This window comes from Mobula birostris, chromosome 22 (genome assembly GCF_030028105.1).
Source record: "Mobula birostris isolate sMobBir1 chromosome 22, sMobBir1.hap1, whole genome shotgun sequence".
NCBI classification, from domain to species: Eukaryota; Metazoa; Chordata; class Chondrichthyes; order Myliobatiformes; family Myliobatidae; genus Mobula; species Mobula birostris.
In genome coordinates this window covers 14,581,879-14,594,186 of record NC_092391.1, presented here as the reverse complement: position 1 = coordinate 14,594,186, position 12,308 = coordinate 14,581,879, and the positions used below count along the sequence as shown (strand labels likewise).

The 12,308-nt window shown below is 46.4% G+C and overlaps 1 protein-coding gene across 4 annotated transcripts in view; it reads right to left on the bottom strand.

Moving 5' to 3' along the window:
• LOC140186150 (gelsolin-like) overlaps nucleotides 1-12,308 on the bottom strand; it is a 98,218-nt gene that overhangs the window by 17,843 nt on the left and 68,067 nt on the right. For 2 of the 4 annotated variants that reach the window (XM_072240070.1, XM_072240068.1), the window contains exons 11-13: nucleotides 11,661-11,751; nucleotides 10,017-10,046; nucleotides 4,615-4,785 (exon numbers count right to left, since the gene is read on the bottom strand). In XM_072240070.1, coding sequence (XP_072096171.1) covers nucleotides 4,615-4,785; nucleotides 10,017-10,046; nucleotides 11,661-11,751 — 292 coding nt within the window. The remainder of the gene's footprint in view (nucleotides 1-4,614; nucleotides 4,786-10,016; nucleotides 10,047-11,660; nucleotides 11,752-12,308) is intronic. The other 2 variants (XM_072240071.1, XM_072240069.1) reach the window with 1 other exon arrangement.

Sequence of the window (12,308 nt, the reverse complement as noted above, 5' to 3'; positions counted from 1 at the left end):
TGGATGTATCACATGACCTCCCCGCCCCCCCATTAACCCAATCACCTGTCCCAACTTTGGTTGGTTTCTTTATCTGCTCCTCCAATGGAAGGCCTGCTTCAGGGCGCTGTTACCTACTTATGTCCAATGAAAAGCAAGACTCCAGCAAAAGCCCAGAGTCACTCTCGGTCCCAGCCGCTTCCTGGAGATTAGTGTCTTAGCAACCCCTGAGTCACCATGGTCAACACAAACTGTGCCTTAAAAACAAACCCACCAACGCCTGATGCCCCCCAAGCTATTCAGAAAAATAATTACTTTAATTCTCTCAGCCTGGAGGCTCTCACTAAAGAGCGAAGAGCCATGTGCAGTAGAGGGAGAGCAGTGAGACTTCCAGTGATTTCTTCCCTTCTCTCAGCCATTCTCCATTCGGGCTCCCCTCTCACCCCTTCTCTTTTCCTCAGCTGCCCATCACCTCCCTCTGGTGCTCCTTCCCCTTCCCCTTCTCCACTCTCCTCTCCTATCAGATTCCTTCTCCCTCAGCCCTTCAACCAATCATCTCATTCCCCTTCTCCACTCTCCTCTCCTATCAGATTCCTTCTCCCTCATCCCTTCAACCAATCATCTCCTTCCCCTTCTCCACTCTCCTATCAGATTCCTTCTCCCTCAGCCCTTCAACCAATCATCTCCCAGCTTCTCACATCATTCACCACCCCAGCCAACCACCTCCTCACCCCTCCCAACCTGGTTTCACTCCTCCTCCTCCCCCTACTTTCTTACTCTGGCTTCTTCCCCCTCCCTTTCCAGTCACAATGAAGAACCCTGGCCCAAAAGGTTGTCTATTTATTTCCCCTGCTGGCCTGCTGAGTTCCTCCAGCATTTTGTGTGTGCTGTGAATTACTTAGAAATAATTATTCATTCTCGATGCTCAACTCACTGTCTGCAATAAGGGGGAGCTGGCAGGAGGGATGGGAAGGGAGGTGGGGAGTGGACTGCCATAGTTCTCCTATCCCTTTTTAAGGTGGAGGGAAGCAGGATTTGAGACTAGAGTTGGCAAGTAGGTAACAGGAAGCAACCTCCTCCATCCAGGATTGAAAAGGGAGCATTGTTGAATCTACTGTTTGGACCAAGAAGATCAAAAGACATAGGAACTGAATTAGGCCATTCAGCACAGAATCTGCTCTGCCATTCGATCATGGCTGATTTATTTTCCCTCTCAACCCCATTCTTCTGCCTTCTCCCATAAACTTTGATGCTCTTACTCATCAAGAATCTAACCACCTATGCCCCAGTGACTTGGCAATGAATTCCACAGACACCTCACTCTATGCCTAAAGAAATCCCTCCTCAATGACTTGGCCTCCACAGTTATCTGCCACTTCCGCGGCGGGGATCCCAGCAGAGTAGAGTGGACCTGAAGCTTCTGCGAGGGATTTCACTCAGCGTGTCAGATTACGCTGAAGCCCAGGCCCACAGGTGTAAGGGAGCCAAATGCAAACCAGCAACAACGACAAAAAGCCTGGCTCTTCTGGGACACCAGCTACAACAAACAGCTGCCTCCCCATTCTCTTTTGGGATTCGGAAAGAAGATGGGAAGTTATGACTCCGTTATGTGGAAAACAGGGAAGCTGTGGCAGGAAGGCCACAACCTATTCTGCCATGGGGAAGGTGTGGTTCGCCAGCCGGGTCAACCAAGGAGTCTACAAACATGGACACACAAGAGATTGTGCAGAGGCCGGAAACCTCAAGCAGCACACAAAGTGCTGAAGGAACGCGGTCGATCAGGCGACATCTACGGAGGGAAATGAACAGTTGACATTTCGGGCCGAGGTCATTCATCGGGACCGGAAAGGTAGGGAGCAGGAAGACGTACAAATTGACAAGTGATAGGTGAGGACAGGTGAGGCACAAGGTGGATGAGGTGAAAAAGCTGGGAAGTGATAGTAGGAGGAGGTAAAGGGTTGAAGACCATAAGATATACAAACAGAATTGGGCCATTCAGCTCAGTGTCTGCTCTGCCATCCCATCATGGCTGATTCATTATCCCTTTCAACCCCTTTCTCCTGCCTTCTCCCTGGAACCTTTGACGCCCTGACTCATCAAGAACCTCTCAACCTCTGCTTTAAACATACCCAAAGACTTGGCTCCCACAGCCACCTGCGACAATGAATTCCACAGATTTGTCACTCAAAGGCTAAAGAAATTCCTCCTCAGCTCTAAGGAATGTGACAGGAGAGGACAGTAGACCATGGGGGGTGGGGGGGGGGAAGAAAGCCAAGGAGGTGGGGAACCAAGTGGATTGATCAATATGGATAAAGACCTGCATTTAGTTCGCTCTCTCCAGAGCTCTGCAGTCAAGCACAGAAACACTAGACCCAGTTTGCACTTGGAAAGCTTCGATGGAGAAGAACACATTAGTCAGATTGGTTATTCAGTCATACTGGCAAAGGGTTAAGACAGTGTCACAAAGTAAGATTCAGCCAAGAGCTTAAGAGTTCCCAGCCTGAAGCAAGCTTTGACCTCTCAGACTCAGATGGGAATGCCACCCGTCAGGCTTTAAGATTGGGGGGGGGTGGGCTGTAGAAGAGGGGGTGAGGAATTAGAGGACGAAATGTAAAGCTCCCAGCTAGGGCGGAAGTTTGATACCCGCACATTAAAACAGTCAGTGCCTCACGTGAGAGTCAACAAGCCCAACATTACTGAAAGGTTCCTCACGAGTGTGGAATGTGTTGGAATTGAGGAAGTTGTGATCACGCTATGAAGTTGTGATTGCTGCAAGAGACTCTGATCCAGCTGATACATGGCCCAGAAACGCAAGATACAGTAAAGTTTGAGCACCACACACAGAACGCTGTAGGAGCTCAGCAAGTCAGGCAGCATCTGTGATGGGAAATAAACAATCGAGGTTTGGGGCAGAGACCCTTCATCAGGATCAATACAGGTCCATGCCAATGTGTAACTCCCAAACCTCCTTGAACTCTAGTGAAGATTCCAATCAATATTTATTTCACAATCCTCCAATCTGATTAGTCGAGGAGGTACACTCAGGTCCAAATGCACAATTTTTTGACTGGGAGATTGCCAGTTTATTATCGAAGTATGTACATGTCACCATTCACTACCCTGAGAGTCATTTTCTTTAAGGCACTCACAGGAAAAGGAATACAGTAAAATTGATGAAAAACTATGTATAAACCAAGACTGACAAAACAAACCAATGTGCAAAATAAGGCAAATTGCGCAAATATAAAAAAAACATAAATGATACTGATAACACGAGTTATGAAATCTCTGAAAGTGAGTTAGCAGATTGTGAACTCAGTTCAAAGTTGTGGTGAGTGAAGTTACCCACGCTGGTGCAGGAGCCTGATGGCTATAGGGTAATAACTGCTCCTGAAGCTGGTAGTGCAGGATCCAAGGCTCTTACACCTCCTGGCCGAAAGGAGGAATTTATATAACAATATAACATATAACAATTACAACACGGAAACAGGCCATCTCAGCCCTTCTAGTCCGTGCCGAACTCTTACTCTCACCCAGTTCCACCGACCTGCACTCGGCCCATAACTCTCCATTCCTTTCCTGTCCATATATCTATCCAATTTAACTTTAAACGACAACATCGAACCTGCCTCAACCACTTCTGCTGGAAGCTCGTTCCACACAGCTACCACTCTCTGAGTAAAGAAGTTCCCCCTCATGTTACCCCTAAACTTTTGCCCCATAACTCTCAACTCATAGCCTCTTGTTTGAATCTCCCCCACTCTCAATGGAAAAAGCCTATCCACATCAACTCTATCAATCCCCCTCATAATTTTAAACACCTCTATCAAGTACCCCCCCAACCTTCTACGTTCCGAAGAATAAAGACCTAACTTGTTCAACCTTTCTCTGTAATTTAGGAGATGAAACCCAGGCAACATTCTAGTAAATCTCCTCTGTACTCTCTCAATTTTATTGACCTCTTTCCTATAACTCAGTGACCAGAACTGTACACAATACTCCAAATTTGGCCTTACCAATGCCTTATACAATTTCAACATTACATCCCAACTCCTATACTCAATGCTCTGATTAATAAAGGCCAGCGAACCAAAGGCTTTCTTCACCACCCTATCCACATGAGATTCCACCTTCAAGGAACTATGCACCATTATTCCTAGATCCCTCTGTTCTACAGCGTTCTTCAATGCCCTACCATTTACCTTTTATGTCCTATTTAGCTTCCTGATGAAGGGTCTCAACCCAAAACGCTGACTGTTTATTCCCTTCGAAAGATGCTGCCTAGTTTGCCGACTTCCTCCAGCATTTTGTGCGAGCTACTGTCTCCAGCCTGCTGCAGATCAGCTCATCAGTGACGCCTGCTGGCAGCAATCAGTATTGCTGCAGCTTCGGATCAGCCCAAATAATCATTTGCATCAAAACTAGTTTCAAAGTAATTCTATTATCGAAGTCTGTATGTGTCACCATATATTACCTTGAGATTAATTCAGGCATTCACAATAAAACATAGAAATATAACAGAATCAATGAGAAACTACACGCAGAGAATGACAATGGACAAAAGGCAAACAAGTGAAGAGTGACCCTGCCCTTAAAGATGGTCGAATTCAGGAGATGAAAAGCAAATCGACTAACCTCTACTGCTCGGGTGGAACCGGAGCTGCAGGCCCGAACTTGGAAGAGGCGGTTGTCTGCGGGTGTACTCTGGCCACCGTCCCTGGAGGTCCCGCCTTTGTAGACCACCAGTGGCTTCCCTCCGAACATACTCATCAGGTGGGCTGGCTCTTTCCCCTGGATCACGCGTACCTGGTAAGGGAAAGAAACAGTTATCGGACGCAGAGACCAACGTGGCAATGTTCACATTTGGTCACCTTCCTGTCCTATGAAGAGACCCAGCGCCCCCAAGGACAATTTTTTAATGATTAGATTAGCTTTATTTGTCATACATACATCAAAACATACAGTAAAAACGCATTGCTTTGAATCAACAACCAGCGTAGTCCAGAGATGTGCCAAGGGCAGCCCGCAAGTATTGCCATATTTCCAGCACCAAACAGCATGCCCTCAATTTACAAACCCTTACTACTCTGTACCTCTTTGGAACTGTGGGAGGAAACCCGAGCACCCGGAGGAAACCCACATGGTCACAGGGACAGCGTACAGACAGCAGTGGGAATTGAGCCCGGGTCTCCGGCGCTGCCAACCGTTATGCTATCCCGCTATCCACTGCGCCTCAATGCCATGGGTCGAGAATAAAAATCGGCCTTGCTGCATTCCCAAAAATCTTGCTACAAATGGCTGGCACGGGGGAAGAAAAGGTTTCGAGCCGCGCATTCCTCTCAGAGGGTGCAAGCCTGGCGACAAGGACAGGAGCTGTGACCACTCTGCAGCTGGTCTCAGATATCCCAGGGAGCATCATAACCACAGCATGAAAAGGCAGATCCCCTCCACTGATGTGCAGAGCTCCTCCAGAATTGTGTGTGTGTGTAACGAACTGTCAAAGGAATTAGTTGCTTTTTATCCTCCAAAACCTCCAAAGTGGGTCCCATTTATAACACAGAATTAATTACACAGGACAGAAGCAAGCCCTTCAGCCTGGCAACTCTGGGCTGACCGTTCCAACACCCATTTACACTAATCCTAGTTTTATTCTTCCCATCACCACCACTGTGCCCCGCCCCAGATTCTACGCGCTAGGGCCAATTGATGTGCCAACCCGCACACCTTTGGGCCATGGAGGAGGGCTCGAGAATCCAGGTGGTCAGGGGAAACACGTGCAAATCCCACACAGACAGCTGTCTCGTTGGGATTGAATCTGGGTTGCCGGAACCATGAGACGGAAGTTTTATCCCTGCTGGCAAAGCCTCAGGTTTACAGATTACGGGCCGCAGTATTTTTGTAGCCAATTCAGTACATAAATCTCCTTTCGTGATCTTAAAACCAAGAGTTGGAAGCCTCCAACTTCTAAACTTTGGGATGAAAGACTTCCTGGAGTACAGGAAAGTGCAACATGCTGGGAACAGTCATGGTCTACAAGTTAAAATTTTGATGGACCCTCCACCACACAGTTGGAATAAAAAACAGGAAATACAGCGACACACATCAAAGTTGCTGGTGAACGCAGCAGGCCAGGCAGCATCTCTAGGAAGAGGTGTAGTCGACGTTTCAGGCCGAGACCCTTCGTCAGGACTAACTGAAAGAAGAGATAGTAAGAGATTAGAAAGTGGGGGGGAGGGAAGAGGGGGAGATCCAAAATGATAGGAGAAGACAGGAGGGGGAGGGATGGAGCCAAGAGCTGGACAGGTGATTGGCAAAAGGGATATGAGAGGATCATGGGACAGGAGGCCCAGGGAGAAAGAAAGTGGGGGGGGGGGACACTCAGAGGATGGGCAAGGAGTATAGTGAGAGGGACAGAGGGAGAAAAAGGAGAGAGAGAGAGAGAGAGAGAGAGAGAGGGACAGAGGGAGAAAAAGGAGAGAGAGAGAGAGAGAGAGAGAGAGAGAGAGAGAGAGAGAGAGAGAGAGAGAGAGAGAGAGAGAGAGAGAGAAAGAAAAAGAATATTATATATATATATATAAAAATAACGGATGGGGTACGAGGGGGAGGTGGGGCATTAGCGGAAGTTTGAGAAGTCAATGTTCACGCCATCAGGTTGGAGGCTACCCAGATGGAATATAAGGTGTTGTTCCTCCAACCTGAGTGTGGCTTCATCTTTACAGTGGAGGAGGCCGTGGATAGACATATCAGAATGGGAATAGGACGTGGAATTAAAATGTGTGGCCACTGGGAGATCCTGCTTTCTCTGGCAGACAGAGCATAGGTGTTCGATGAAGAGGTATGTCGACTGTACCTCTTCCTAGAGATGCTGCCTGGTCTGCTGCGTTCACCAGCAACTTTTATGTGTGTTGCTTGAAATTCCAGCATCTGCAGATTTCCTCATGTTTGTGAGGAAATACAGCAGAACATTTTTAGAATGGCGGTATGGTTCCACATTGTACTGGACCAGTTGGTGCAATCGCTTTACGGTGCCAATGATCACCGATTGGGGTTCAATTCCCATGATGCTGTCTCTAAGGAGTTTGTACGATCACTGCAGGAGTTTCCTCCAGGTCTTCCAGTTTCCAAAGATATACAATTAAGATTAGGGTTAGTAAGTTGTGAGCAAACTATATTGGCACTGGAAGCATGGCGCCATTTGCGGGCTACTCCCAGCACACTGCTCACTGATCCGACTTGGCGCAAAAGGACACATGTGACTACATGCTTTGATGTACATGTGACAAACAAAGTTATTCTAAGCTTTTAGGAATTAACCAGAGCTCTTCCCTAAAGTGGAACCCACGTTAGGCATTTCTGCCCACTTGCATTTTCAAAAACAAATGCACCACCCAACATCTGAATGCATTGAGTTTAGTGAGTCAGCAGGAGTGGGACAAGGCACGGCCCTCAAGGTAATTTTTTTCAGAGGCTCCACTGCTCCATCTAGTGGGCAAAGCCTAGAACTGCATGTGTCTCAAATCGTGCTTAAGGACATCCCAAAGTAGGATTCAACACATTACTAATGATGCGTGTGCTCAGACAGTGTTCCTATTGGGCAATACAGCCACACATGCCTGCTTCTCAACACAACAGCCTCACAAACAAGTAGGCAGAAAAAGTTTAGAGACCTGACAAGATAATAATTAGGTGCTATTTTGAAAATACAGATACTGTATTACGTGTTCTGAAGGCATGGAGCTGGTGTGTAACAAAAGGCATCACTGTTAGTTCAAAAGTTGCAGAGCAGATGGTTGGCACCAGATTCCAGGCTTGCCGGTTGTCACCCAAACCCCAAAGTCAGGATGAACCAACAGGCACCAGAGGCACTTAGTAAACAAACTCATAGCAAAACTCAAATTAAATTAGCTACAAAGCTTTTAATGCAGGGATGATCACAGACTTAAAAGTTTACTCCTCCTGCCATTGCAAGAGGTGTTAATGCAATTAAAAAATAAGGAGGGAGGAAAAAATGTATTAACTCGAGATCGAGCATTGTCACTAGTTTCTTCATGCTGTGGTAGTAATCTAAACCAGTACCATCGTAGCAAATACAGAGTTAGTAACGAGGAGGGAGGGAGGGGAGGGATTGGTATCCTTTAGCGAGCTGCCGGTGGGTTTGAACTGGAAGTTCCAAGAAACACAAGATACCATCGCTTTTGCCAATAAAAAATACTCCACCCACGTTAACGTTTGAGGGGACTGTATGCATGCAAGCAAGTAAAAGGGTTCAGGCGTTGACCCCTGACACGCCAACAGGCACAGAAACTTCTTACTTCGGAGCCTTTCGCAAAGCAGAATGCACCAAGGCAGCAGAGTGGAGAAGATGAACTGCAGACTGTTGTGTGAGTACCAGTGAAAAGTGTGCTGGATGCCCAGCAGATGGAGGGTGAGGAAGCAAATTCCAGGGACTGGAGTAGATCCAAAGTTTAATGTAAATCTGTTATCAAAGTATGTACTGCATACCATACACAACCTTCAGATTCATCTCCTACAGGCACCCACAAGAAATATGATAGAATCCATGGAAAACCACACATAAATGTCTCTCTCTCTCTGCCTGTATGTGATTTATAGATCAGACTGTAGCTCAAATTTAACTCTTTCAGTTTTATATTTTTACATCCTGTGCTTTCTTCCCATTCTTTCTTAGTTTGCACAATGTGTTAGTTATTCTTGTGCGGGGGGGGGGGTATGATGTTCTTATTGCTGTTTGTGCCATTTTTTTTCCATTTGGGGGGTTCTGATGTTCTTGTTGCTGTTTGCATGATTTGTTTTTTGCGGGTGGGGGGGTGCATTTGATATTCTTGTTGCTGTTTGCACGATGTGAATGTTTTGAGTGGGGGGGTGGGGGTGGTTCATGTTTTTTCTTTGAACAGCCCCCATGGTTTTTCTTTGTGTTTTGTGGCTATCTGGAGAAGACAAATCTCAGAGTTGTGTACTACATACATACTTTGATAATAAATGTACCTTGAACCTTGACTGACAAACATTCAATGTGCACGTAAATCAAAAGTACTGAGAACAGGAGTGGCAGAGTCCTTGAAAGTGAATGTGTAGGCTATGGAATCTGAGCATGCCATCACGATTCCAGAATCTGAATCCGGAGGCTATGACGGTCTGGAGCCTCGAATTAGCTCTGAGCCAACTGAAGCCATTGACAATGGTCCAGGAGCCGTAGGGCAACAGCTGTTTGAGTCTGGTGGCATGGGATCCAGGAATCCTCCATCTCCCACCCAAAGGCAGTAGGAGATGGGCAGAGGCAGGCAGATGGGGTGAGCCCAGGTGAGGGATCTCGGCTGGTGTGGTGTACTGGGACTAAATCAATCAGAACAGTGCCATTAAATCCAGGAATAGCCAAGGGCCTGGACTGGGAGCGCAGTGAACTGTAGAGCAGGCAATTACAGAGCCAGCGAGGGAGATTAACCCATGGAGAGTAAAGTCAGACCTTCCGGGAAAAACAAAAGGTATTGTTGAAATCAGGACTCAATACAAGTCAAGAAGTACGGGGGCTGAACAAGATCAGTGCCAGGACGTGGAGCAGGAGAGGATAAAATGGAGGAGGTCACCAGCAATTTACAGGAAAAGACAAAACACAAGAGTTAAATGTAGGGTGACGAATGACATTCATGTACGTTAGGCTGTTCCAGGTCAGTGAGTCCTGGGATTGGATGTCTGCTCGAGCAGGAGGCTCGGGAAGAGAAGGGAAGAAAGGCATTCTAGGTCTAATATTTGAGAGCAGGTGACACAGAGGGGTGTTGGGAGGGGGTGATAGAAGCAGAGGAACTCAATAGGTTCCGAGTGAAGTGAGGCACCCAGCTACAGGCACCAGTCCCTACTCAATATTGTTGTGAAGCGGCCATCCACTTTGTGCAGAGCAGGCAAAACCAAGCAGCAGCACTGGACACAATCTGGACGTACACTACTATCTAACACACAGGCATTTCTATATTCTCTACAACGTTCTGCCTCACGCACAAAACCACGATCTACGTCAATACCTGGTTAACGATTCGGGAACCGTCAAGCCCCTGTGGGGAATCAGGAATTCAGTCAGTTAGCAAAGGAGTCCGCTTCAAGCGCAAACAATTAGACAAGATGAAATGGAAGCAGGAATAGACCAGTCAGACATCAACGCCCCCCCCCCCCACCCCCGAAGCCTGCCCGGCTAATCGTAGAGTACTGCAGCACAGAAACAGGCCATTCGGCCCATCTAGTCCATGCTGAGCCATTATTCCATTCATCGACGGGGGTTATGGCTGATACAACTTCCCAAGTATAATGTCTTTCCTTTCTCCCCCACCCCGCAACTCTCAATTTTTAAGGATTAATATATTCCAACTTTGAACATATTTTGATGAGCCACTCTCAGTCTTGCTGGAAAGGAAAACTCCAAGGGACACAAAACTCTTGAGAAGAAATTCCTCAAGTCTCAAAATGGATGCTCTGCCCCTCGATCCACGTCAGAAACACTTACCTGCTGGGAAATTCTTCCCAGCGTTTATGTCACGCTCCTGGGAAAGGCTGTTAGTGAAAGCAGATCATTCCTAGTCTACTCAGAACAGTAAAGGAAATCTGGTCATTACGAAATCTAGACTGTTGTAACAGAAAGATTAAGTGCACTGCACGCTTGGAAAGGAAAAAGAAGCTACCCTGTCATAACGTTCGAGTTCCAACTGTCAACTTCCCAATTATTTTGTTCCACAAGACCTTATGGATGTTATTTACAACAATTAAATCTTTATTCCAATAAATGATGCTCGATGGTAACTGAACCTCCAAGCATATCGATCACAAGAGTGTTAGCAGCTCACAGCCATCTTCAGTGTCAGAGAGCTACATCCACATAACCAGGGAGGAGCTGTGGACCAACGTGTGACATCCCCAGGGACTTGGTTGGTCACGACTTTGCCCACAAAGCAGAGATGTTCAACTGTTAGCTGCTTCACACACCTCCCCTTTCGTAATTCCCGCAGTTACACAGCTGTGAATCGAAGTGCTAAGATTCGCGAGACTGCCATGAGGGAAATGGACAGATACTCCAACTACGATGGAAGAACACCAAACTACAAAAAGGAAGATGATTGGTGGGAAAGCAAAATATTAGCCAAGATAACTCGAATCCAAACAGCAAATAGTTTAAGTGCCAGTGAGAATTCTTTTCATTCTGGAATATTCGTAATGTGAAATCAAATTACACATTAAATATATTCCACTGTGTGGTTGTAGACAGTACTGCCTTTTGCTTTTTTTTTTCAAATCAGTATTTGGCAAGTTTCATGCAAAATACCTGAGAATTAAAAAGCTGATGCCAGTACAGTCAAATTGCCAACTCTTTTGGACTGAGGGACAGGGCGACCATTTGAACCAAGAGGAGGAGTGAAGCAGCCCTTGTGATACTCATGCCCACAAAGCCCAATCGTGCCACTGGTGCTTCACACAAACAAACAGCAAAAACTCAGGGAGCTGTTCTCTTCAAGTTGTCACCGAGGATTGCTGGCACCTTCTTCCACACCAGAACAGCTGCCTGAAAATTAACAGCCCCCACTTTAAAAAAAAAACTCGATTTTATTAACCAAAGTGATCTGGCACCTACGTCCAGCGTTAGCTGTTCGACTCTTTGATCGAGAAGGAGGGGAGCTTACCTGGACTGGGCCACCTCCCAGCTCCTCATCCAGCTGGGCCGTCAGGATGGCCGACGCACCAACTTCATCCGGGGAGGAATCACTTCCCTGCCTGGATGGGAAGAAAAATAAAGCACCGACCAATTAACAAATTATACTCCTACTGTCCCAATAACACACAGAGCAAAACCTCTATCAAATATTACAGAAGAGATGGGAAGGCTGACATTATCACATCCCCAACCCCCATCAAAGACATCTTCAAAAGGCAATGCCTCACAAAGGTGACGTTCATTAACAAGGACCTCCTGCATCCAGAGCATGTTTTCATCCCTTTTCTCACTGCTACCATCAGGCAGGAGGTACAGAAGCCTGAAGGCACGCACTCAGTGATTCAGGAACAGCTTCTTCCCCTCTGCCATCTGATTACTAAATGGACATTGAACCTTTGGACACTACCTCACTTTTTTTAAATATACAGTATTTCTGTTTTTTGCACGAATTTTAATCTAGTCAATATACGTATACTGTAATTGATTTATTATTATATTTTGTGTTTTTTTCTTCTATATTATGCATTACACTGAACTGCTACTGCTAAGTTAACAAATTTCACGTCACATGCCGGTGATAATAAACGTGATTCTGATTGTCTTCTAGCTGACGGTT